Raw genomic sequence first — 25395 nt, 5'->3', positions numbered from 1 at the left:
CGGGAACCTAACAAATTCAAACCCCGCCTCCTAGTCGGTCCTGCCTCCTTGTGGGCTGTTGCTAGGAGGTAAAAGGCTGCAAGTCCGTGTGGGCGGCTGCACGCCGCGGTGAGAAGAAGGCGGTTCTTTGGCTCCCTGCCGGGCCGGGGACTGGCTTTCGCCTCCACCGTCAGGCTCCCGGCTGCGAGGGTTGAGAATCCTGCAAGCTGAGGCAGCCAGGCGGTGGCGCCCGACGGACGAGGGTAAACTGCACCAGTCTCGTAGGGAGAAGCTGCGATTGATCCGACCTTGGGGCATCGATTTACCTCATAAAAGGTTTTTCCCTTAAAGAATTTACCTTGCGCTGAACGGTCCTTAAGTTTTACGTTTAAACTAAATGTAACACGTCGCTTAATTGTGAAAAACTGAGCGGTACCGGTGTTTTTCTTTTTAAAGTACTAAAGTGTAAATTTAACAATCAAATATTGGTCCCATTTAATACTTGTAAAAGTAAAATGGCAGTATTTGGCTATTTGCGAGAAAAACTGGCGTTGACACTGGTTTAATAATTTCATTTCTTCCACCCAAGTCTATGGGCACAATTGTCATGGCCGAGTGTCTAAGGCTGTGAAAAATCTAAGGCTAGGATTCAACTCCAGGTAAGCTGCCTTCGGAAATCTCAGCGCTAGCCTCGGGGAACGCTAGCGGGTCCGATAAAGACGGCCTATTTCATATTTCGTTTCTGTCCTAATTCGACAGAAAATGGAAGGAGCCCTGTGGGCGGGCGTCCTGGAGATGCGGAGATTTTTTCAGTGTAAGGTCACTGTCCTTTTACCCAGAGACTGCTAGGGACACACCTGTCCTTAAGGAAATTAGGGGGGTTTTTATTCGCTGAGAGACGGAGAGGGAGAGAGAGAGGGAAGGAAAAGGCGCGCGCGCGCGCATCTGGGACAAGCCGGAGCACTCCGGTAAGAAGTTAGGTTTGTCGTAGTACGGGAGCTTTAGTTTAGTGATTTGTGGTCAAAGTTTTTGTTGTTGTTGTTGTTTTTCGGTTTTTGTTTTTTGTTTTTTTAAGCGGGACTTTGCGGTGTTAGCAAGTTTCAGGGAGGAGAAAGCCCCGAGGCTCAGCCTACTGCCGGACCAACTCCCAGATGTTACGAGCGGCTTTTTTTTTCCCTTCTCAACAGAATTGTGTGTTCCGAGCCATCTCCATCTCCAGACCCTAAGGAGAAATACTGGATAGACTCGGAAGGCTCTGCATCAGTAAGGTAACATCTTAGAAGTGGGAAGCATGGTGATAAGCTACAGCCAAAGCGCTTGCTTAATACCGGGAGTTGCGGGGGTATGTGAACTAGGAAAAGAAGGAAATGACAACTTCACCTTCACTAAACTCTAACTGAACTTTAGCATTTCTTTTAAGTACGGTGTAGGCAACAAACCTTAGTATTAGCAGTACTTGCGAGTGTCACCAATAGAAAGCAGATATTTTCATAACCATTTACAGTCACTGCAGCTAACTAAAAATATCACTTATGCTCATTACTACAAAAGTACAATTGTTATTAGATTTTTATTTTATGCATAAAGAAGACATGTATTACTGAAATTTCCTCTTAAAAGGTATTTTGAAGATATGACTAAGAATTTGGGGAGCTTCATCCAGACGGGAATGTAATACTTCAAAGAGTAAAAAGTTAAAGGTAGAATTGAGTAATCTTACGTACTGCTCAAAACACCAAAGGGGCACGGGACCATGGGGAGGTTAAGCAATTTGCTTAGTCTCACAAGTGTTCAGGAAAAACTAGACCCCAAAAAAGCTCTTTAGAAAATGTGTAAAATTCTCCACTCAGCGAAGTATCCCCTGCCAGTAAGGAGTTTGTGAGGAAGATGACTAGCTCTGAATTATTGCTCCAAATAGCTAACTTCAAGAGCCAGGTGTGGTGGTGATCATCCATAATCCCAGCACATAAGATGTTGGGGCAGGAGGTTTAGCTTCAAGCTACTGTCTGCTACGGATTGAATTTGAGACCAGCCTCAGCTACGTGGGACCCTGTGTCACAAAAAGACAAGTTAACTTCAGCTCTACGGTGACTAGAAGGAAAAAGATGGGCGAAAGGGAGACGAATTAGGAGGTTATGGAGAGATCCAGTCCTTCTGACATAGCAGGTGGTATTTTAGTATGGAAAGGGTGCAAACTGGACACACCACTAAAAGTACACTGCTTTCTTCTTAAAGGGATTCAAAACTTGACATAACAATCATAGGACGTTTGAGTCTAATCTAAATATAAGAATGTGGGGATTGTGACCTTAAAAGCTTAATGTTATGTGTGTTCAGATTACTTCTTTGTAGGGAAAATGGAAAAGTCCTCAAATACAACAGGTTCTGGTGATCCAAAATCAGATAGTCAGCTCCCAGAAAAACTCCACAGGACACACTCGGCACGTGCTGCAAAGATGAAGGCAAGAAAAGCGTAAGAAGCCATCCTTTTGCCTTCTGTTGTAATTCCACGACTAGACAAATTATGAACTTACCCACCTTCTTTGTTTATTTTGTTTTGTTTTTGTGTTGTTTGTGTGTTTGTTTTCTTAATGTGTAAATTAAAATTGAGGGTTTTTTTCTTTTTTCTTACTTACTTATTTACATCCCAAACACTACCTCCCCCCTCCTGGTCCCCCCATCCCAGAGCCCCTTCTCCCATTCCCCCTCCCCTTCTCCTCTGAGAGGGTGGGCCCCACCCAGGGTTTCCCTCCACCCTGGAGCGTCATGGTCTCTGCGGTCTCTGGTCTCTGCAGGGTTAGGCTCATTCTCTCCCACTAAGGCCCGACAAAGCAGCCCTCAGTCCCTGAGAGCCCCGAGGGTAACTTGACTCTGTTGGTCTTCCTGTGGAGTTCCTATCCCCCTTCAGGGCCTTTAATCCTTCCCCCAACTCATCCAGAAGAGTCCCTGACCTCTGTCTGGCTCAGTCAGCTGCTTTCAGAGGACACTTATGCTAAGCTCCTGCTGATCCAGGAACATGGGAGATCTTTCCCAAATTTTGGTATTTTTTTTTAATTACCTTCTAGTTGAATATTGTGACCTTAGAATTTTATAATTTATTAAAGCATGTTAACACATCTACTTCCTTCTGAAGCAGTTTTGTTATTACACATTATAAGTGAGAAAGAAGGACTGGAGAAATGGCTTGGTGATTAGGAGCTACTTCCTAAGGACCACGCTTCTGTTTTCAGGAACTGTGTTAGGTAGCTCACAACCCCCCTGATTCCAGCTCCACAGGATCCAGCACTCCTGGCCTCTGTAGGAACCTGCACTCATACACACATACCCATATACAGGCACACACATACACATAATTAAAATATTTTTAAAATCTTTTTTAATGTGTTTTAAAAAGCAAGTGAGAAGTTAAGTGACTTACAGAAAGGTGAACCAGATAATAAATGATATCAGCTAAAATTCAAAAGGTTTATTCCTGTAGTTTGGGGGATTTGAGGGGTGTTGTTGTTTGTTTGTTTTGTGTTTTTTTTTGTTTTGTTTTTGAGGCAGGGTGTCTCTTTTTGTGTCCCTGGCCAGCCTGGAACTGACGGATTTGCTTGCCTTCGTTCTTAGGTGCTGGGACTAAAGGCATGCACCACAATGCCTTTTCTAAATTTTTTAATATGTGTATGTTATGTATGCATGTGACAACTTTGGATGTCATCTTCAGGAATGCCATTCAACTTCTTTGAGACAAACAAGCTCTCTCATTGGCCTAGAGTTTGCCAGTTAGGCTAGGCTGGCCAGCAAGCTCCAAGCATCCTTCCAGCTCTACCTCCCTAGCACTGGAACTGCAAGTACATGCCATCATGCCAGGCATTTTATGTGGGCTTTAGGACTCAAACTCATGCTTGCATGCTAAGCTTTTGCCAACTAAGCCATTTCCCAGCCCGCTCACCTTATTTTTTGAGGGAGGATTCTTCATTGGACTGGAATTTACTAAACGGGTTGTCTGACTTGCCAAGGAGCCTCAGGGATCCACATGCCTCCACTTCCCAAGTGCTGGGATTACAAGTATTTTTAAACACATCTTTTTATATGGGTTCAGGCTGTCAAACTCGGGTTCTCATTCTTTACCCACAAAGCTATCTTATCAGCCCCATAATTTTTTAACAGATTTATTTATTTTATGTATATGAGTACACTGTAGCTCTCTTCAGACACACCAGAAGAGGGCATTGGATCCCATTATACATGGTTGTGAGCCACCAATGGTGGTTGCTGGGAATTGAACTCAGGGCCTCTGGATGAGTAATCAGTGCTCTTAACCTCTGAGCCATCTCTCCAAGCCCCCCCCCCTAAATGTTTTTAGAAGGTAGAATTTCCTTCTCACACCTTCTATTTATTCACATTCTCTCTTTCTCCCTCCCTTTCCCTCTGTCCTCCCTCTTCAAGTAGTAAGAATTAAATCCCAGGATCTCTGACTAAGGAGATTCTTAGTAGAGTTGTTACCTAGTATGTACAAAATCTTTGGTTCAATTCCCATCACCACATAAAACCAGGTATGGTAGAGTCCCAGCACTAAGAGGTTAGAAGCAGGAGGATCAGACGTTTAAGGTCATCCTCAGCTGCATATTCAGCTCTTTAAAAGCCAGCAGAGGTTACTTGAGACACTGTCTCAGAGACAGAAGGCAGGAGAGGGAGAAGGGGAGAAGGAGTGAGGAACAGGGAGAGATGGAGAGGAGATAAGTGAGCATGAAGTGTGTGTGTGTGTGTGTGTGTGTGTGTGTGTGTGTGTGTGTGTGTGTGTGTGTGTGTTACACAGATCAGGACCACATTCCCTCAGCCCAAAGTCACTGTGTAGTCAAGCTGGTCTTGAACTCTTGATCCTCCTGCCTCTGCATGCTTAAGTGCAGGGATTATATAAGAATGTGCCACCAAGCCAGGCTTAAATTAATTATGGATCTTGATAAACTTTTAGGTGTTTTTGTTTTCATCTCAAGGGAAATATTAATTATTCCATATCCTCATTCTGATTAGAGACCTCAAAGGACCAGTTCCAATTACTCCACCCAAATGTTCCTCATTAGGTCCATCTTAGTAATGGGGAAGTATAAGAGGATGTAAAAATCGAGAGTTGTCTGGGATTTCAGAAAAATGAAAACTACTTCATAAATAACTAATCTCTTTTTCCTCTTAAAAGTAATAGAGAGATTTCAGCAGCAAAAATACAGAGAGCCTGGTTCATTTATGTGGACAAATCATTGTTTAAACTCCTAAAACATACAGTTTGTGCAGCGGTATGTATTTTTTTTCCTCTGACAGAGGTTACTCCTTAATTAGTTAAAAGGCCAGTTAATTAAAGATAAACCAGATAACCCTCTTTATCTCTGACTTGGATATAATAATATTATATGTTATATAAAGTTCTAAAATTGCTTATTTTTCTAATCTCAATATTTCTGGTCTTTTTTATTTTTATATTTATTTGTATGGATGTTTTGCCTTCGTGTGTATCTGCACCATGGCATATAATGCCTGTAGAGACCAGAAGAGGGCATTAGGTCCCCTGGGACCGGAGCGATAGGCAGTTGCAATGAGGGTCCTAGGAATCCCACCTGGGTCCTCTGGAAGATCAGTCAGCACGATGGACTGCTGAGCCATCTCTCCAGCCCCGCCCTCCGGGTTTATTATTAATGGGAATGAGTTATCACTATTTTTCTGAAATTAGTGCACTGTTGTATTTCCATTTTTGAATTTATGTCCTTATTTGAATATAGAAGATAGTGATCTTCTACCAAAAAATTTTTTTTAAAAAAAAAACCCTCTAGATTAAGAACTGGAGGTTTAGCTCCGTGGCAGAATGTGTATTCAACACGTGTAAGGCCCTGGGTTTCATCGCCAATAGTACAAAAAAAAAAAAATCCTTGAATTTAAAAATGCACTTTGCTTTTACCCAGTAGTTTCACTTATTTTAAGGGTTTATTTATTTATTATGTGTATTTGTGTGAGCCTGAGTGAATTTATGTGCACCATATGTGTACAAGAGCCTGCAGAAGGAAGAAGAGAATATAAAATCCCCTGGAACTGAAGTTACAACCAATTGTGAGCCACTATGTGGATGCTGGGAAGCAAACTAAGGTCCTCTGCCACAGGTGGACATGCTCTTAACCACTGAGCATCTCTCCAGCCCGGCAGTTTCCTTCTAAGAGTGCATTCTACAATATAATTCCATTGTAGCCTTGATTCATAAACACAAGTAAATGTCTCTGTCTTTATGTGTAAAGCTTGCACTATTAACAATATTCCACAATACAAAGACAACCAGGATAGCTTGTTAGTGAAAAGGGCAAGTCAGAACAGTACAAGGAATATAATCATACAAACAATAAATCCTCCTTCCCCACCAAAACCAAAAGAAAACAGAAACCCCTCTGGTATGAGAATAGTCACATTAGAGGAATTTTAGCAGTCCTGAATAAGTCCAAGCAGTATGTCTACTTTTTTCACTGTCTTACCCACAGACCTACTTATGTTATCATACAAAACTCAGTTTTAATTAGCATGTTACTGCTTTCCTTAAAATTCTAGGCTCTTGGGGGCTAGAGAGATGGCTCAGCAGTTAAGAGCACTGACTGCTCTTCCAAAGGTCCTGAGTTCAAATCCCAGCAACCACATGGTGGCTCACAACCACCCGTAATGAAATCTGATGCCCTCTTCTGGTGTGTCTGAAGTCAGCTATAGTGTATTTAAGATATAATAAATAAATCTTTTAAAAAAATTCTAGGCTCTCAGTCAACAAATGAAGTTAATTGGTTATTTTTTATATCTTTGTTTGATGCTTCAAATTAATACTTCACATTAAATGCTTAATCTTATTAAAATCCCATCATTGTATATTTTATGGAATTATCACTGGCATAAAATTGAATAGGGTCATTTAAGGAAAAGAATGGAAATTTTACAGTCAAACAGATCTAAGTTTGAGACCTAGCTCTTCCTCATTTATAAAATGAGTGATACTATTCTAATTGTGTTGTCATTATGATTAAATGAGGATATATATATATATATGTATATATATACATATATGTGTGTGTGTATATGACACCACCACACTACATGATAGATAATATGTGCTTAAAAGCTAGTCACTTAATACCATTATTATCCCTGTATTCATTCAACATTAAACACTTGTTATGTTTCTTGGGTGTTTCAGGTACTGTATTAGATGCTAGGGATATAATAAGGAATAAAGATGTTGTCTTTACCTTCACGGTGCTTATAATCCAGTTGGAGACACAGAAAAGTTTCTATATAAAGGCAATAGATTGTGGGAAAGTATTGCCATAGGGAAAAAACAGTGCCTGTGATCTCAAAAGGGATAGATATTCCAATTTGGAGAACCATAAGTTGAAATAACTGACTCAGTCCTGCATGATGACAAATAGAGGAGTCGAGAGTCGAAACGCCCCTCTGCAGAACCCTGAGAGCACTGTCCTGTTCACTCTGCTCCCACTCTTATCATCAGTCAGTGAGCTCTGAGCAGTTTACAGTGCCATCGTTTATTGCAGGAATATTGTGTGGCACATGAACTACTGAAGAAAGTAAGCCCCATAGAGTCTGCACTGTTGAAAGATCCTAGCATGAAGTGTAAAGTCAGATTCAGGTAATGTGGCTCTGCTCATTTATTTCACAGGAGAATTAATAGAGATGATGTTTTAACCCTGACTATTTCTCAGGACAAATTTCAAAAGGAAGTGTTTTACTACACTTGTAATATAAAAAGGCTAAGTTGCCATAAAGTCTCACCCCCATCTTGTTCATAAGTATGATCATAGTTGTGACTTTCACCTTTGGATCCATTTCTTTGCTAGATTTTTATATGTTCTTTATATGCCCTGTATTTGAAAAATACATATACTTAATACAGTTGTACAGCTGTATTAAGTGCAACTGTATTAAGTACACGAGGAAGAAGCAGTGGGGTACCCCAGTTGATACTGCATAACATTTTATCTTTTTTTCAGATTCAGTGGTGAAACGTTTCCACCTTGCATCGTGTTTAAAATTTTTCTAAAAAGTGATGGCCGTGGCTTCACGTATTTCAGCGGGAAAAATTTACTAAAGCCGTCAAGTAAGGTGATGCCTCATGACGTGTGTTTTCTATTATTATTGCTTCTTGACATCTATGTAATATCTAAATTGCATGCCAAGTATATAGGCTACATTATTTTGCCATTAGTCAGCCCACCAAACAGGTAACTTTTTCCTAAGCACCATGCTTCAAAGTGTCTCCACTAAAATAAATGTGAAGTTTATTACTTATATGAGGCCACACACACACACACACATACACAAATCTATCAGTTTTCTTTGCGTTAAAATTTTAAATTCTGCAGAATGTTGGGTGCAATTTTATTTGTTTCAATGGAATTTTGTTTTTCCTTTGATTCTGTAGTGTACCTAGAAAATATATGCTGGATATCGGTACTGAAAATGTACTTTTAAGTTGAGTGTGGTGGTACAACTCTGCAATCCTCATACTGTGGCAGGGAGCGTCATTGCTTGAGGCCAGCCTAAGCTACATAGTAGAGCCCTTTCTGAAAGAAAGACGAGCTGGGGAGGAGGAAGCGAACTTTCAAAAGAGTTCTTTTTGATGGGAGTTCTCATAGTATCTTGACAGTTCAGGACTTCTCGCCATAATTGTGTCTGGCATATGAATCGCCTGGGCAGCTTGTCACACTGCTGCCTCTACTTTTAACAGAAAGAATCTACAAAAGAGCTTTTAATCCTTTGGCCCTTGCTCTGAGTATAATAGAGTTTAAAAGGTAGATATAGTCATTTTAGCCATCAATAGAGATATTATCCTAAGCTGCTTGTGTAACTTTGTGGTAGAACATTTGCTTAGAATATATTATGCCATACATTCAATCCCAAGCAATGCACAAGAAAAGAAAAAAATCTTGGAGAAATATGTTACACAAAAAGCATGGCCTATCTGAAATCACAAGTGTTTCTAGAGAGAAGACTGCACAGGCCGGCAACTTCTGATTTGATCCGGCAAGTGCAGCATTTAGTCTCTGAAAATTATTAGAAAAGTAACTGACTAGGGCTGCTTTGCTTTTTGTTTTCAAGCAATATCAGAAAGAAAAAAAAAACCTCCACTTCACAAATGTAGCAAATGGACTACAGGTTCTCATTATGCATTATGGTATGGTATTTCAAAAACATTAATATTTATCTATTATAAAAGTTGGAATCCAATGGAGAAGTATATATTGGTTGATTGAAACAAGGTTTCTCTGTGTAGCTCTAGCTGTCCTGTACCTTGCTCTTTAGACCAGGCTGGCCTCTAACTCAGAAATCTGCTTGCTTCTAGCTCCTTAGCGCTGGGATTAAAGGTGTGTGCCACCATGCCGGGCTTTAGAAGTATATTTTCATCTTCCTCTTGAGGGATAAATCAACATCATTATCATATTCATTTTCAGAATAAGCCGAGGTTGGTTCTATAAAATACCATCTATTGCTTCTATTCTAAAGTTACATAATCAGACTTTTCCAGGAACTGAGATTCTTCTGGGTTATTTCCACCATCCCTAATGTGCTTAGGCTTTAAGAAGTTCAGAAGGAAGAAGTCACTAGAAAACACTATACATTAAAACTCATTAGAACATTGTAAAATAACTTCACTATTTTTTTGTTTATGAAGTAACTGTTAGAGAGGGAGAAAATAGCCCAGTGATATAAAAAAGAAAATGTGACTTCCCTTTTCTCCAGCATCCTGAAAGCTTCATCACTTGTCTTGCTGAGTCTCCATCATCCACATCTCTGAGAACCCACTAACAAACAGGAGGAAGACAACTGGATCTTAGGAAATCCCAACTCAACACATAGATCCTTTTATGAACACTTCATCTGACAAAAACATGGCAAGTCAGAATGCACAGAACCAGAAAGAACCAGCTGCTCAGAGACACCCTCCACCAGAAGAGAATCCCAGGATCAAATGCAGAGACTGTGGGGCCTTTGGGCACACTGTAAGAAGCAAAAAGTGTCCTATCAAGTGTTGGGATGGGGCCAAGGCACCACTACCCTTGGGAGTAAAGAAGGAAAAGGAGAACTGGGACCCACAGAAGAAGCCACAGAATCCCCAGAGTCCTGAGCCAGAGAATGAGACAGAGAGAGAAGAGAGAGAAAGACTAGAGAAGAGGAAGAAGGCTCTCATGCTCAGATTTCCCAAGAAACCCCCAGAGAAGAAGCCACAGAGTTGGAAGGATACGACACATTCTGGTGACTATCTGAGGCGCCCGAGCAGACCAACATTCATCCGTATGAACAGGAAATTATCCGTGAGCCATACTCAGGTTAGTGTGCCAGCAGACGAGAAATCTGATGGCCAGCCGTGCCATACAGCACATTCCACAGAAGACACTGATATTATCTTCCCTCTTGAGGAAGAAGAATGTCAGACCTGGGATGTCCTTAGCGTGCCAAAACCAGCATCTGGGCACAGCGATGAGGACCCAGCTGTCTGTGAGAATCCAACAGACCAAAGCACAGAGTGTTGCTTCTTCTATCAAGTTCCAGAGGCTGCCTTCCAAGTACAGAAAATGGAGTACATGTTTAACATGCAGCCAGCAGACCAGCACAGTGCTGAAGATAAACATTCCCACCTGTATTCTGCTGCACATACGGATAGCCAGGATAATGAGCTCAGCTTCAAGGTAACCGGTGAGGTCCATACCCAGATTATCCAAAACTCAGCAAAGAAATTTCGACTAAGCTCCTACCAAACTCCCAAGAAGAGCACCAAAAGGCCTATGTTGGAGGCTTTCCATCCTGTGCCATGTTCTAGTACCAGTAGTGTTGAACCAACAGGATTACCTCAAAGGGCCAATGTTGAACAACAGCCTCCGTACAACACAGCTCTCCTGAATTTCACTCAGCCTTACACTGAGTCCCATCATCCACTGGCTAGCCACGTTCCAGTGCAATCCCTCCGAATGGTCTTCACTAGATTGAGAAATGACTGCTGGAGCTCCAAGATCTTGGAAACTCCCTCGTACCGTGTTACTGAGAAGAAGATAACTCCTGGTAAGATTTCACTCTTCCTGAAGAGGTCTGGGGGGCCGTCTTCCTGGGTCCCTCGTAAGTAACATTCCAACTTCCCCCTCTGAGGAGAGTAAAAGAGAAGACCACTTGAAAACAGAGACTGCCTCAGGGGGACTTGAAGAAGGTTGTGTGGAGGGGAGGAGAGCAGAGAAGGCTGACTGAGCCAGTTGAACCAGGTCCTTTGCACAGCGAGGCCTGGAACAGACAAGATACTATCAACAGCACAGCAGACAGACGCTTACTATTCGGATCACATAAACTGTCCTTCGACCAAAGCTTACTGGAGTGAAACGTTAAGGAGTTTTATATGAAGTTTGTGAGAATTCAAGTTGGCATGTATGTGTGCTTGTTTACTCATACATAAGTAGAAAACATGAATTAACCTGTTTGGCATTCAAATACCTGCATTAGTGGAAAGTCTGAATGATCTCTATGACCTATATCTTTACAGAAGGTCGCTCTCGTGGGTAAAAGCCATAGTGAAGAAAGTTCTTTTGCACTTACAGATGTTCTTCTTTAATGAACTTTAAATACGTTTAAAAAATGTTTCAGTGTTGATAAAGTTCTATAAACTATGCCAAAGAAAAAAAGAAAATGTACCTTATGCCTTTCCTAATGTGACACAGCTGTCACTCTCATGAAGTAACCAGCCCTAACAGTTCATTCTGTTGCCTTCATTTTCCATATGAAATGAGATTTTATAATTCCATTTGTTCTTATTATTAAGATGTTATCACACCATTCAGCCTTTTTCAGTGGACACTATAATGTTCTTTTAATGAACAGATCATACTCAACTTGAAGAGAACAGTTTGGACTGCCCTTGTCCCTTTCATTCCTTTTCAAAACATATTTGACTAATATGTAAATTTATAGTTGAAAGAAAACTTGCAACGGTGGTGGGATTTTTCTCCTTCTGAGTTTACATTTTTAATCTTTGAATAAAAGCTTATTCAGCAAACTGGTCTGTTTACTTATTTCTATTTTGTTTTGGTCTGTTTGTTTGTTTGGGACGGCCTCTCTGTGCAGCCGTGACTGTCCTGGATCTCACAAAGTAGACAAGGCTGGCCTTGAACTCCCAGAGATGCCTGCCTCTCCCTCCAGAGCTCTGGGACTAAAGGCATCCACCACACATCTAACCCTTCTTGAACTCCTCATTGCCCTGCCTCCACCTCCAGAGTGTTAAGATTACAGGTGTGCGGACACATGTGGTTTATGGGGATCAAACTCAGGGCGTCAGGTACAGTAGGTAAGCACTGTACCGACTGAGCTGTATCCCTAGCCTGAAGTCTGTTTCTATTATTTTATTATGCATATGGGTGGTTTTGCCTGCATGTGCAGCCTACACATTGGCATCCATTGGACCATTTAAAAATTCAGAACCTAGAGACTGCAGAGATGGCTGAGCAATCAAAAGTGTGTACTACTCTTGTAGAGGACACACGTTTGGTTCTCAGCACCCTATCAGGTGGCTCACAAACACGTATAACTCCAGCTTCAGGAGATCTTGTGTCCTCTCTGGCCTCCCCAGGCACCTGCATGCATGTGCACACATGCACACACAAAGAATATAAATAAGTATTTTTTAAAGAAAGACAGAAGCCATGGTCCTATTTCAGACCTCCTGGCCCAGTATCTACATTTTAGCATCCCCTCAGGTGATCCCTGGCACCATATCATTTATAAGGACTTTCCTATAAAGCCTCCTACTCTGTGGCCTGGCGCACCACTGGGTGACTGACATCTTTTTTTTCATGTCTGACTTTAATCATGCCTGCATGATAATGATGTTTAAAGGAGATATATCTCACATAAGTGTAAAGTTATTACACTTACAGGCTACAAAAGGATCCTGTGGATCCAACTGACAAGTCTGAACTGTTAACATCCAGCAATTGTTATTTTATATTGAAAACTTCCTATCCCTTTAAACTTCATTCATATAAGAAAAACAATAGCCACCCTTGTTGTTTAATTATTCTGTCTCTCCCTCTCCGTCTCCCTCCCTCCCCTTCCCCTCCCCCTCTCCTCTCTTCTTCTCTCTGTCTCCCCCTACCCCCTCTTGTTTTCCCCCCTCTCTGTCTCAAGTCTCATATATACTAGGCTAGCCTTGAACTCTTTATGCAGCTGGTCTTGGGCTTCTGGTGTACACCACCATATCTGATTTGTACAGTAAGTTCTGGGGATCAAACCCAGGGCTTCCTGCACACTAGGCAAGCACTCTGTCACCTTGCTATATTGTCAGTCCTACTTGATCACTTTAGGATGGGGGAGTACAAAAACTGTGGGTTGAATTCCTCATTCATTCCTATCTTGATTTTTGAAACAGGATCTGTGTGAACCTGGGGTTCACCAATTTAACTAATCAGTTAGCCAGTGAGATCCAGGGATCTGTCCATCTCGGTCTCACAGTACTGGGATTTCAGATGTATGCTACAATGTCCAGTTCCTATGTGGGTACTGACGATCAGAACGCAGGTCCTCATGTGTATGCAGCAAGCACCTTACCAACTGAGCCATCTCCTCAGCCCCTCTGACCCTACTCGATCAATTATAATCTCGGATGTGCACTATTTCACATAATTCCTGTAAAACTATTCAGTATATGAAAGCAGAAAGTAGACTAATGGGGAAGTAGGATGGGGATCGTTGGGAGTAGAAGGGAAACATACATGTCTAGATATGCTCTAATGCCTAATAATGGAAAAGTAAAATCACACATTCAAAAAATAAAAAACCAAGTAACTAGCTTAAACCCTTACAACTAAGCCGGGCATGGTGGCGCATGCCTTTAATCCCAGCACTTGGGAGACAGAGGCAGGCAGATTTCTGAGTTTGAGGCCAGCCTGTTCTACAAAGAGAGTTACAGGACAGCCAGGGCTACACAGAGAAACCCTTTCTCAAAAAACAAAAAAACAAAAAAATAAAAAAATAAAAACCCTTACAACTAGAGAGTAAAGGAACTAAGGCCAAAGTTCATGTCCTTAGCCACTCCTGAGGTCAGGGACAACACTGTACATGGCCCTCCCTCTTCACTGTGCTGAGAAATACTATTCCCACTTTGTCCATGAATTTGAAGGAACTTGGAGACACTTAAGTGAGATCTGAATGCTCATCTGTTTCTGCTACACTGCGTACATTTCAAGGCTGAAGCAATCCCAGCAATTATTGGCTTTTTATTTATTCTGTATCTGCATATGCAAAAAAACCAAACTAAATGTAAAGGCACCACTTCTTGCTGCTTCCGTAGTGGGAGTTTCCAGCTAGAGTGAGCAACTGACTATGTGAGGCAGATGTCTGACAAAGAACACCTTGTCTATTAGGCAGCACTCTTTTTTCCCCCAAACATCCCTATGTTTGTTTGAATGAAAATGTTCACAATAAGCTTGCATATTTGAACACTTGGTCCATGGTTCACAGTTGCTATTGGAGATGTGGTCTCTTAGCTTCTTGCTCCGGCCACTTGCTGCTGTCTCTGCCCTCCTATTATGGACTCACCTTCAGGAACTGTAAGGCAGAATAAACTCTTCCATAAGTTGCTTTTGGTCATGATTTCATAGCAATAGAAAAGTTACTAATACAGCCTCTCAAAAACAAGCAGAGGTTTTGTCCTATGCTTCTAGGCGTGGTTTTCTTTGGCCATAGGACTAGAATAGAGCTAATACAACTGAGGAAATATATGAATAGGAAAACTGAGTGTAGGAGAGATCGGTGGTAGTGACTGAGTGGGGCATTGGAAGGAAGGAACTGATAATTACCTTTTCTAGGTAATCTGAGCTAAGGTAAAATATAATTATTCCTACAGAAATACCTATATGGTTTAATACTTGTTTAGTGTGTTATGATTTGTTTTTACCTTTAGTGTGGTTGAGCTGGTTTGAAACCCACTGTACACTGTAATAAAGTATAAAAGAGAGATGCACCAGTGTCTGTAGAGTTAGTGGTGTCCCGTATCCGCTCCGCCACTCGGGGAGGCATGACTTGGGAGTTTTGACTGCTCTTACCCCACACTGGTGTTGGGCGGGTATCGGCCTATGGGAAGCCGCAGGGACACTGCTCCAGGGGTGGGGGAGCGAGTCTGAGGTCCCAGGACAGCCAGATCTGGCTTGGGGGACCCCGGGGCCTGCTGGGAGGCTGGGGCCATCTGGATCTCAGGCTCTTGAACACCCAGGCGCCTGAGCTGAGATTGGAGTGCGCACCCCCCCCCACCCACCCCCACCTCCACCCTACCCCCACTGCAGGCTGCATCTGAGCTCTGGCTGGATCTAGCAAGAATGGAGTCCTTGGTTTGTTTGGCAGGTGGCTGGCTTGGCTTGGTAAAGGCCATGGCTGGGAGTGTTGAGCGGCCTCCTGTGGGAGATTAGAATGACTCTTTAGGCAAAGACCTGCTCCATTGCTCCCCACGGAGGATCCTGAGGAAAAGAGACAGTCCATGGTTTTAAGGCACTTATTGTCATAGTGGAGGGTGAAGATGAATAAAACTGTACCCCCTTTTTTCAGGACGGGCCTGAGGTTAAATACCTTTTTCAGGGAAGAGTGTCTGGGAGGGGGAGTTCACTGGCTAAGCCTTCAGGCTTAGTTATCTCATTCAAAATGGAGATCTGTCTTGAGGCTATGTGACCTGTGATCAAGTCCTCTACGTGTGCAGGGACTTGGGGTGTTGCCTTTACGTGACTGATGGCCACAGACCTATGGAGGACTGTGGCCTTGTGTCAAGAGCCTAGTGTCTGGGAACCAGGCAAAATGCCTACCGTTCCTCAGGGTCACCGGGTTTCCAGTCTTAGCTCAACCAGGAACCAGGCTGCCTTTCATGGTCCTACAAATGTCATCTTTTCTTCAGGTGCATAATGAGCAAAGAAATTGGTGAAATGAAAAGTAAAAAGAATCCACCCATGAGAAAGCTAATATTTTCATTAAACTGTTCACTTCGGCACATTAATAATAAAATATGACCACTGAAATATTTTCTGGGCTGGTGAGATGGCTCAGCAGATAAGAGCATCTGACTGCTCTTCCAAAGGTGCAGAGTTCAAATCCCAGCAACCACATGGTGGCTCACAACCATCCTTAAGGAGATCTGACTCCCTCTTCTGGAGTGTCTGAAGACAGCTACAGTGTACTTACATATAATAAATAAATAAATCTTTAAAAAAAGAAATATTTTCTTCCTATTTCATTTTCCATGGACATCACCAACGCTTTGGAATTCAAGTCAAAATTTAAAAGGACTATTCTAGATAATAAAAATGAAAATTAGAGAAGAAAATATGTGAAGGCAAGCTATTGTGTTGTGTTTTAAATAAAAATTAACAGAAGCTCTGGGTTTTGATCCTGCCCGGGGAATCTATTATGGCCTCCTTGGTGTTAACACGGTTTCTACACTTTGTCAAATAGCACCTTCTAAGGTACACAGGGAAAGAACTGATCTGAAATAGAAAGAGATTTGAATTTTCTTCTTTGCCAGGCTCCCTTCACATAAGCAGTTGTGTCCAGAAGCCTGGGGGGAGGGGTCCAGATTATAAATAGGTGTTAGGCAATTCAGCACAGCCATTATCAGAAGGATAGCTATATGTGGGAGGATTCAGTATCAGAAGGATAGCTATATGTGGGAGGAGTCAGTATCAGAAGGATAGCTATATGTGGGAGGAGTCAGTATCAGAAGGATAGCTATATGTGNATAGCTATATGTGGGAGGAGTCAGTATCAGAAGGATAGCTATATGTGGGAGGAGTCAGTATCAGAAGGATAGCTATATGTGGGAGGAGTCAGTATGATGCGAGACAAGACAAAGAATTTAAGCCTCTGTTCTCTGTGATTTTTCTCTCACTGGTCTAGCAGACACTTTCTTTGAATGTAAACTGTTGACAGCTTAGAAAGAAGGGGAAATCCATTATTTGCTTTTCTTTGGCTACTGACAATGAACTCTAAAGGAAAGGAAAGTGTAAGCAACTTGACATACTTCCATTTGGAAGCCATGGGTTAATGAACAGAAAAGAGTGTGGGTTCCAGAAATCTTATATTTCTAGTTCCTAGGGCACCCTCTTTAAGCACCAGGTAAGTTTTCACTGATAGCACAAATGAGTTTATGCTGTTCTTTTGTTTTTAAAAAGAAAAAAAAATAACCAAAATCTTGGGGCTGGAGAGATGGCCATCTCAATAGCAATTGAGAGCACTGACTGCTCTTCCAACAGACCCAGGGTCAATTCCCAGTACCTATATGGTGGCTCACAGCCATCTATAACTTCAGTTCCAGGGGACCTGACACCATCACACAGACATATATGCAGCCAAAACACCAATGCACATAAAATAGAAATAAATAAATACATTTTTAAAAACTCTTCAAAAGATATTCCAGGCTTGAGAGAAAGCTTAGTAGTTAAGAGCACACACTGTCCCTGTGAAGTACTCTAGTTCAGTTCTCAGCACCCACATCAGACAGCTTATAATTGACTGTAACACCAACTCCAGGAGACCTGACACCCTCCTCTGGACTCCTTGGTCACATGCACAAATTCACATACATATACACATAATCAAATAAAAAGTTTTTTTAAGATTAAAAAAAAATTTGTGTTGTACCGATATATTGCCTGCATGTGTGTATGTGCACCACATGTGTGCAGTGCCCACAGAGGCCAGAGGAGGGCCTCAGAGTTCCCTGGAACTGGAGTAACAGATGGTTGTAAGTCGTCATGTGAGTGTTCTTTTTATTTAAAAAAAAAAAAGTTATGGTCCCTTGAGGACTGTAGTCTCAACTATACCTGTAGTTATATTTAAATAGCTATGGGAACAAATATCAAACGGTTTAAAAATCCATGCATAAACCAGACACAGAGGTCCATGTTTATAATCCCAGCACTTAAAAGGTAGAAGCAAGAAGGCAAGAAATTTAAGCTCATCTTTAACTTCATAGCAAGTTCAAGGCCAGCCTGGGTTACATGAGACTCTGTCTCAAAATAAATCCATATACAGCTGAGCATGGTGGCTCATGCCCCAACATTTAGAGCTGAGCTAGGATGGCTCACTACTAAGTTCCTGGTCAATCTGGAGTACCTTAACTCCTTCCCCTACATTCCCCAAAACAGCTATATGGTTTCCTTTTTGTAATGTAGCCTTTCTATTAATGGTAAGATAGTAAAAGACAGGAACAATTGTCAGAAAATATACAAAATATGTGCCAATGATTAACAATATATTATTTTTTAAATCTACTTTCTTTATAGGCAGTGGCTGATGCTTATAAAATAATGGGGGAAAGAAAATTTTATCGACAAATTATGCAAGATGAGTATATTTTCCAAAAGTTCAAAGTAGCTGATCATATGGATGTTGTCACAGTACAAGATTACATGCAAGTAAGGAGTTTATATAGAGATGTTGAAAATTCAAACAAAACATTTTCCTGACATCCAACGAAAAAGAATCATACTTTTTTAAATTGTGATTAAAATATACACAACATAAAATTTAACATTTGGGGTCCTAGAGAGATGGCTCAGAGATCAAGAGAGTTTGCTGTGCTTCCAGATGATCTCAGACCCCAGCACCTAAATCAAGCTATTCACAACCACCTGTAACACTAGCCTCAAAGGATCTAATGCCATCTTCTGACCTGCAAGGGTACAGTACACACACATATAACACACACACACACACACACACACACACACACACACTAAATGAACAAAATGTATTTTTTAAGCTAATAAGTGAAAAACTACCTCTGGTTTCAGGAGAAAGAAAGAATTAGAAAGCAATGAGTGCTCTGTTCAAAGGCTCTTGATAGTCCAGGGAAAATGGTGGTTGTTCAGTTTAAGGCTATGTGTCTACAGATGCAAGGACAGTGGGCCTGGGTGACAACAGACAGGGAGAGAAGCTGAAGAAATCTGTCTGGCATGATTCCTAAATTTCTAGTTTGCATAGCTGGACAGAGCAATGCTGAACTGGGGAATTTATGCTCTTTATGCTCCATACCCAAGTAATAATAATAATAATAATAATAATAATAATAATAATACAGTTTTTCTCCTAACAACCCATAGAGGCAATCAATGAAGAAATGAAAGTTGTCAATAATCTGCTTCCTAATGTAATAATAATATATGTGACTGTAGCCTCTTCATTTGGGTACCTCACTTCGACATATGAAATATTGCCATATTATTATTATTATTCTAATTATTTCTTTCTCTTGAAACCAGAGGTAGTTTTTCAACACTGGATCTTGAACCCAGGCTCCCTTGCATGATAGGCAAGCACTCAACCCCTAAGTTATGTCCCTAGCCACATACAAAGCAAACTGAATGATCGGTGGCACATTAAAAACAGCTAGATATGCTGGCATTTGATGTAAGCTCAGCACTCAGAAAGTTGAAGCAAAGAGGATTTCAAGTTTGAGGCCAGCCTTGGTTATACAATGGGCTTCTAAGCAGCCCTGAGTTACACAGCAAGATCTAGTCTCAAAGCCTAAATAAAGGCAAATATTAAAAGCTCACTTATAATAGAAATGAAAAACATTTAGTACTGTATTATTTAAAATATTTAGAAACACTGAGAGTAAAAGTTTTATTCCTTTGTAAAAACTAATCAGGAAGCCACTGAAAACCAATGCATTGGACACTTTAAGTGGGGGAAGTATCTGTATGTTAATCTCAGTAAAGCTGTGAGTACAGCAGATGCACAAGTGTAGTTTGATGGTACAGTGCCTTGAGTTCGATACCTAGCATAGTCAAAACAAAGAAAATCCACGGGGAACAAAAGCAAAATCGAGAATGATATGAAACCTCTTTGGTAGCTCAGCCCTATAATCTTAGATGTTTTGGAAGGTGAGAAGGATCAGTTCAAAGGATCCAAGTTCAAAGCTTGCTAGGGTACAGAATAACTGCAAGGCCAACATAGGAAACTTAGCAGGATGATATCAAACTAAAAAAACAAACTTTAAAGGTTGAAGGGTAGAGCACTAGACTAAAACGCACAAGACCCTGAGTTCCATCTTCAGTCACCAACTACCAGAAGAGCACTTGGAAGAATATGTGCCTTCTGTTCTCCTGTAAGTAGCAATAGAGACCAACTGTCTTGCAGCATCTTCGACAGCTCTCACACCCCTAAGTTTGAATCAGTTGCTGACATTTTAGCCTTCACGTTTGATATGATGTTGAATATGTTAGACTTCTCACAATGTGAAGACTTTTCTGCCAGTGTCACTTCATTCTTCTTGTCACAGCCACTTATGTTAGTAAGTCCACCTTCACCAAGTCCCTGCTACACAGTTGCAGTCTCTTGAATAGTGGCAGCTTTTCATGGCCCTGTAGTGTCTCCGCTACAACTCACTTCACATTGGGTTCCCGTTTCGCTTTCGGTGGTTTCCACATTTGGTATTTTTGCTGGCAAAGGTTGTATTTTTTTTAAAAAGACTTATTTTTATTTTAGTCATGTGCATGAGGTAAGATTGTATGCATATGTGGAAAGGTGTCCACAGAGACCAGAAGACATTGGATCCCTAGACCTGGAGTCCTGGGTGGTTGTAAACCAACTACCATGAGTGTGATGAATCTAGCTCAGGTCTTCTGCAAAAGCAGAGTGTATTCTTAACTGCTGAGCCATCTCTCCAGCTCCCGATCCCCTCTTTTGAGTATCATGTAAAAGAAAAAAAATAGCATGTCACATGGGTTTATCATTGTGAGACAAAGACACACAAGTACATATCTGCTGTCTGTATGTGAACTCATTAGAGGATTCACAGTGACCAAGTACTGACAGAATTTTTCAGACAGGACATGACTTGTCATTAAATATGACTGCCCACATGTCACTAATGTAGTAGACTATGAATTGAAGATCTAGCTGCAGGGTCTGTGCTGTATTCAAAGGCTTGCAGTTACACTGTGAGAACTGGAATTCTCTGTCTCTTGTTGAGAGACTGATACTACTCAACAAAATGGTGGCAACTGACATTTTGCCTGACAGAATGGGGTAAGTGTACATGCTTGTATGTGTACATTCGAGTGCACATGGAAGTTTGAGAGTATGTAGTAGACCCTAGAGTCCTCCCGCCTAGCACTGTAGCTCCTCATGCCCTATCCGTATCTCTCCAACACACATTTATAATGTTAAATTGAATATACAAACCATGTGTATGTTTAAATTGCTTACTTGATATTTTAAATTGGGGAAAAAAGTAAAGTAAGATTGCTATAAATATTACAAATAAATATAACGAAGTTCTCCACTTAGCACCAGAGATGAACTCATCATTTGTAAAATAGCATGTGCCAGCGTTTATGCTTAGATAAACATTTAGTGAGTGTGGTGCTGTGTGAACTGAAACTGTGCTGGCCTGGGTCCTGCCTTCTAGTAAGTGAGTTAAGATGAACACAGATAACAGAAAGGTCTAGTTGGAATGAAAGTCACGGGAGAGAGATGTCGATAGAGTTTGGAGGTGAACACCAATGACTGATCACTGGGCATTTTTTTCCATGTAGTACTGTAGTCTTACAGATGAGACCCCTGCATCTTCTGGTGGCAAGAATAACTACTGGCGAAGACTAAATCTCAGTAACATTCCCAGGACGATGATGATGTATGACATAGTTGATTATGCAGAGTCTGGAGTGATCTCAGACCGGTTACAAAAAGAAATGAAGTATTTGTTGCAGAAACCAAAAACAGAAGAGATGCGTCTGCACCAGCTGGATATTGTTTCTAAAGTTAGGTAAAAGGCCATTTTTCTTGAGGTTACAACCCTAAAAGCATTCCGATACACAACCCACTAAAGATGATCATAAGGCATATGGGAAAACTTAAACTTGGGAATATTGTCCCAAACATATGCCACTTTGTAAGCAGAATACTAACAAAAAGGTACCGAGGTGATCATTTGTACCACCAGACTGGCACCACAGGGTGACACTTGTAAAAACAGTAGAGTAGTAAAGGATACTGGCTGGCCACTCTTTAACTCGAGTATGTGGTAGACACAAAGATGGAAGAGAAGCCGCAGGCCAGCATGGCTGCCTATCAACCTGGCAAGAAGTAAGGGACATCCGAACTCAGAAAGTGGTGGACACAGCAGAGTGTGCCTCTCTGGGGAGAGGGGTCTTCATGTAACTTAATATTTTTGTTTTCATAAATACAGCTAAAAGGGTTTCTCTCATTGCCCAGTCAGTGTGGAGCTGAAGGCTTTCTCCTTCCCATTGAAAGCCTTAATCGCCTGTCCCCTGTTGCCTAGAATCAATTGCATATAAATTATGGTGGCATTTCTTTCCTTCTTTACCAGTAGCAAGCAAACCAATTTGTATTTTGGAAAGCCATGTTGTGTTAGGATCTGAAATGACAGGGACAGAACGTGATTGCTACAATTAGATTCCTTTTAAATTCCATTACTAAGACTCACCCAGCACATCTTATCTAGAAATGAAGCTGGCTTTCTTAGGAAAAAGAAAGTGGTGGACTTGTTGGTAATATATTTCTACACATATGCTTGCAGTGAGAAATATTCCTTTAGGCCACAAAGAAGACAGTGGCAAACATACTGACAGGTCTCAGGAGTGGAGATGAAAGGTGCTGACTCAGCAACATAATTTAACTCCTTCATTTTACAGTCAAGGATATTCACTTCCCAAACAGATACTGGTCCAAGGCACAGCCTGTCATCATGAAATAGATTTTCTCTAACTCATACATATGAGCATTGAGTATAGAACCCAACCCTATTACCACCAAGGTCAAATAAGTGATATCATTTTCCTCACTTCTGTATATAACCTTGAGCTGCCTGCTATTTGGATTCATGCTACTGGTTATCCAAGAATGAGTTATTTAGGATCCAAACAGCTAACTAATTTTTAAATCAACTGAAGAAGAAAAATCTTTTCCTAAGACCATGTTTAGTTAAGTCCCTAGTCTGGGATCTCCCAGAAGGAAACCAGGAATTGAGTAGGAGTGCTTTATTCAGGAGGTGATTCCAGGACCCACTAAGGGACAGGGCAGTGAAATAGAAAAGCAGGCAACCCAGACTGTGTATTAGCAAGCCAGTTACCATTGGAGCTACCTGGAGCTTCGTCCTTCCTGAGAATTTTAGAGCCAGTGTAGAACATGCAACTCAAGAGTTATCCCACTGGATACACTAATACCCAGCAGTCACTGGTTAAGTGTTGGCGATCAGACGTAGTATTCTCGGATGCTTTTAACCTTCTCTGCACATGGAGTCTTGTTCTGAAAGAGAGTTCTAAGGATGGATGAATGATACAGATGCTGGCAGTTGGATATTGGACTGATCTGTCCTGTGATAGTGAAGCCGAGGGGACTAAGTGCATGCATGATACGAGCTATATCAGATCCTAACACTGATTTAATAACATAGCTTTCACTAGTCTAGAGAGATGGCTCAGTGGACAAAGTGATGATTCCACAAGCATGAGAATTAGAGTTCAGGTCCCCAGAACCCATGTAAAAAGCCAGGAAGGTGAGCCAGGCAGTGGCGGCACAGGCCTTGAATCCCAGGACTCAGGACTCAGAGACAGGCAGATTCCTGTGAGTTCAAGGCCAGCCTGATCCGCACGATTAGTTCTAGGACATACAGGGTTATGTAGAGACCTTTTCTCCAAAAGTTGAAAAAAGATTTTTAAAGAAGTTTGCTTTCTCAACTGTTATGAAATGTAAATTCAGGTGTTAGTTATGGTGTTAAAAATATGCTGGACCAAACCCAGACACTATTGCAGATGTCAAGAAGCGTTTGCTGACAGGAACCTGATATAGCTGTCCCCTGAAGGGCTCTGCCAGTGCCTGACCAATACAGATGTAGATGCTCGCAACCAACCATCGAACTGAGCACAGGGACCCCGATAGAGGAGTTAGGGGAAGGACTGAAGAAGCTGAAGGGCCCTTATCTGGCATCAATGGGAGGAAAGGCCCTTGGTCCTATGAAGGCTTGATGCCCTACTGTAGAGGCATGCTAGGGTGGTGAGGCGGGAGTGGGTAGGTGGGTGGGGGACCACCCTCATAGAAGCAGGATGAGGAGGATGTTGGGATAGAGGCCTTGCAGAGGGGAAACCGGGAAAGAAGATAACATTTGAAATGTAAACAAATAAGATAACCAAAAAAAAAAAAAAAAAAAAAAGTTATGCTGGAGGCTTGCCTCTGTGAGGTTGAGGCCAGCCTAAGCAACATAGTGAGACCCTGCCTCAAAAAATTTTTTTCAAGCGGCCACTCCACAGTGTTGTCCAGGAAGGCTGGAACATGTCAGTAAAAACTGGCATTCAGTGCTGCTCTACATACTATGTGTGCTAGACAATTCATTACAGTTTACAATTTGCCTCATGTTTGAATCTTATTTTGTGGGGTTCTTTTCTGTCTCTAATACAAATGTCTTGTAGGTGTCCAATCATTACAAATATCCGTCCGTTCTACCAGCCCTGGGAAGAGCAAGGGAAGATGAAGCCTCTAGGTCGTCGATCCAAGCAGGCACAGAAGAGGGTTGAAAAAATGAAAAAAGCCTATAAGGAAAGAAAAGAAGAGAAGGTTTCCTCCCAGGTAACTGCAAGTTTAACAAGCAGTGAATTCTCCTTTGTTATTATCGACAGTTTCCAAAACTGCCTATAAGGGTTTTTTTCTTTCCCACAAGGAAATACAAGTTCAAAGCTGAAACACTTTTGGCATACTATATCTGAGTAGTATGAAGCTAATTTCACTCTACTAACATCCATCTTTTATTATTGTTGTTGTTGTTGTTGTTAATTATGCTTTTACACAGGATTTCACTATATATCCCTCAGGCTGGCTTTGAATTCACAGAGATCCACCTGCCTCTGCCTCCTGAGTGCTGGGATTAAAAGCATGTGCCACCACCACACCCAGCTACATTTTGGGTTCTTAAGCATCCAGGATGGTAGCACACACTTTCTAGTGTTAAAAAGGCAGAGGCACACGCACGTGCGCGCGCGCACACACACACACACACACACACACACACACACACACACAGAGAGACAGAGAGAGAAAGAGAAGATAAATCACACAGTAGATAAATATATTAAAAATATTCTTAATTCTGCTATAAATTTTTGGAGGGTGAAGTTAAGTAAAAATAGAAAATAAAAATACAAAGTAGTAAAAGCCAAGTATGAGACGCTCTACGTTTGTAATTCCACCTAGGAACCACCAGCAAGCAGAACACAAATAAAGAAGAAGGTCATCTTCTACACTCCATCTTTTGAAATTTTGAAAGTTGAAGAACTGATCGACACTGACCTGGAAAGTGAAGAAAGAGAATTATTCGCCTGGTATCAAGACCTCTATGTTAAACATTCTTCGTTATTTTGA

At 41.4% G+C, this 25395-nt stretch overlaps 2 protein-coding genes across 2 annotated transcripts; both read left to right on the top strand.

Annotated features, from left to right (window-relative positions):
- The first annotated feature begins 170 nt into the window (after window positions 1-170).
- On the top strand, window positions 171-25395 carry CXHXorf58 (chromosome X CXorf58 homolog). Its single transcript, XM_029534544.1, has 10 exons — window positions 171-315; window positions 1167-1247; window positions 2317-2452; window positions 5159-5255; window positions 7533-7627; window positions 7989-8100; window positions 18300-18431; window positions 21558-21787; window positions 24450-24606; window positions 25228-25395. Exons 3-10 carry the CDS (start codon window positions 2337-2339, stop codon window positions 25393-25395), a joined length of 1107 nt encoding a protein of 368 aa, XP_029390404.1. The 5' UTR covers window positions 171-315; window positions 1167-1247; window positions 2317-2336.
- On the top strand, window positions 9888-11117 carry LOC115063155 (putative protein FAM90A23P). The gene has a single exon (XM_029534543.1). It carries the CDS (start codon window positions 9888-9890, stop codon window positions 11115-11117), a length of 1230 nt encoding a protein of 409 aa, XP_029390403.1.

Source organism: Mus pahari, chromosome X (assembly GCF_900095145.1).
Source record: "Mus pahari chromosome X, PAHARI_EIJ_v1.1, whole genome shotgun sequence".
Taxonomy (NCBI): Eukaryota; Metazoa; Chordata; class Mammalia; order Rodentia; family Muridae; genus Mus; species Mus pahari.
This window is presented reverse-complemented; position numbering and strand designations above follow the sequence as displayed.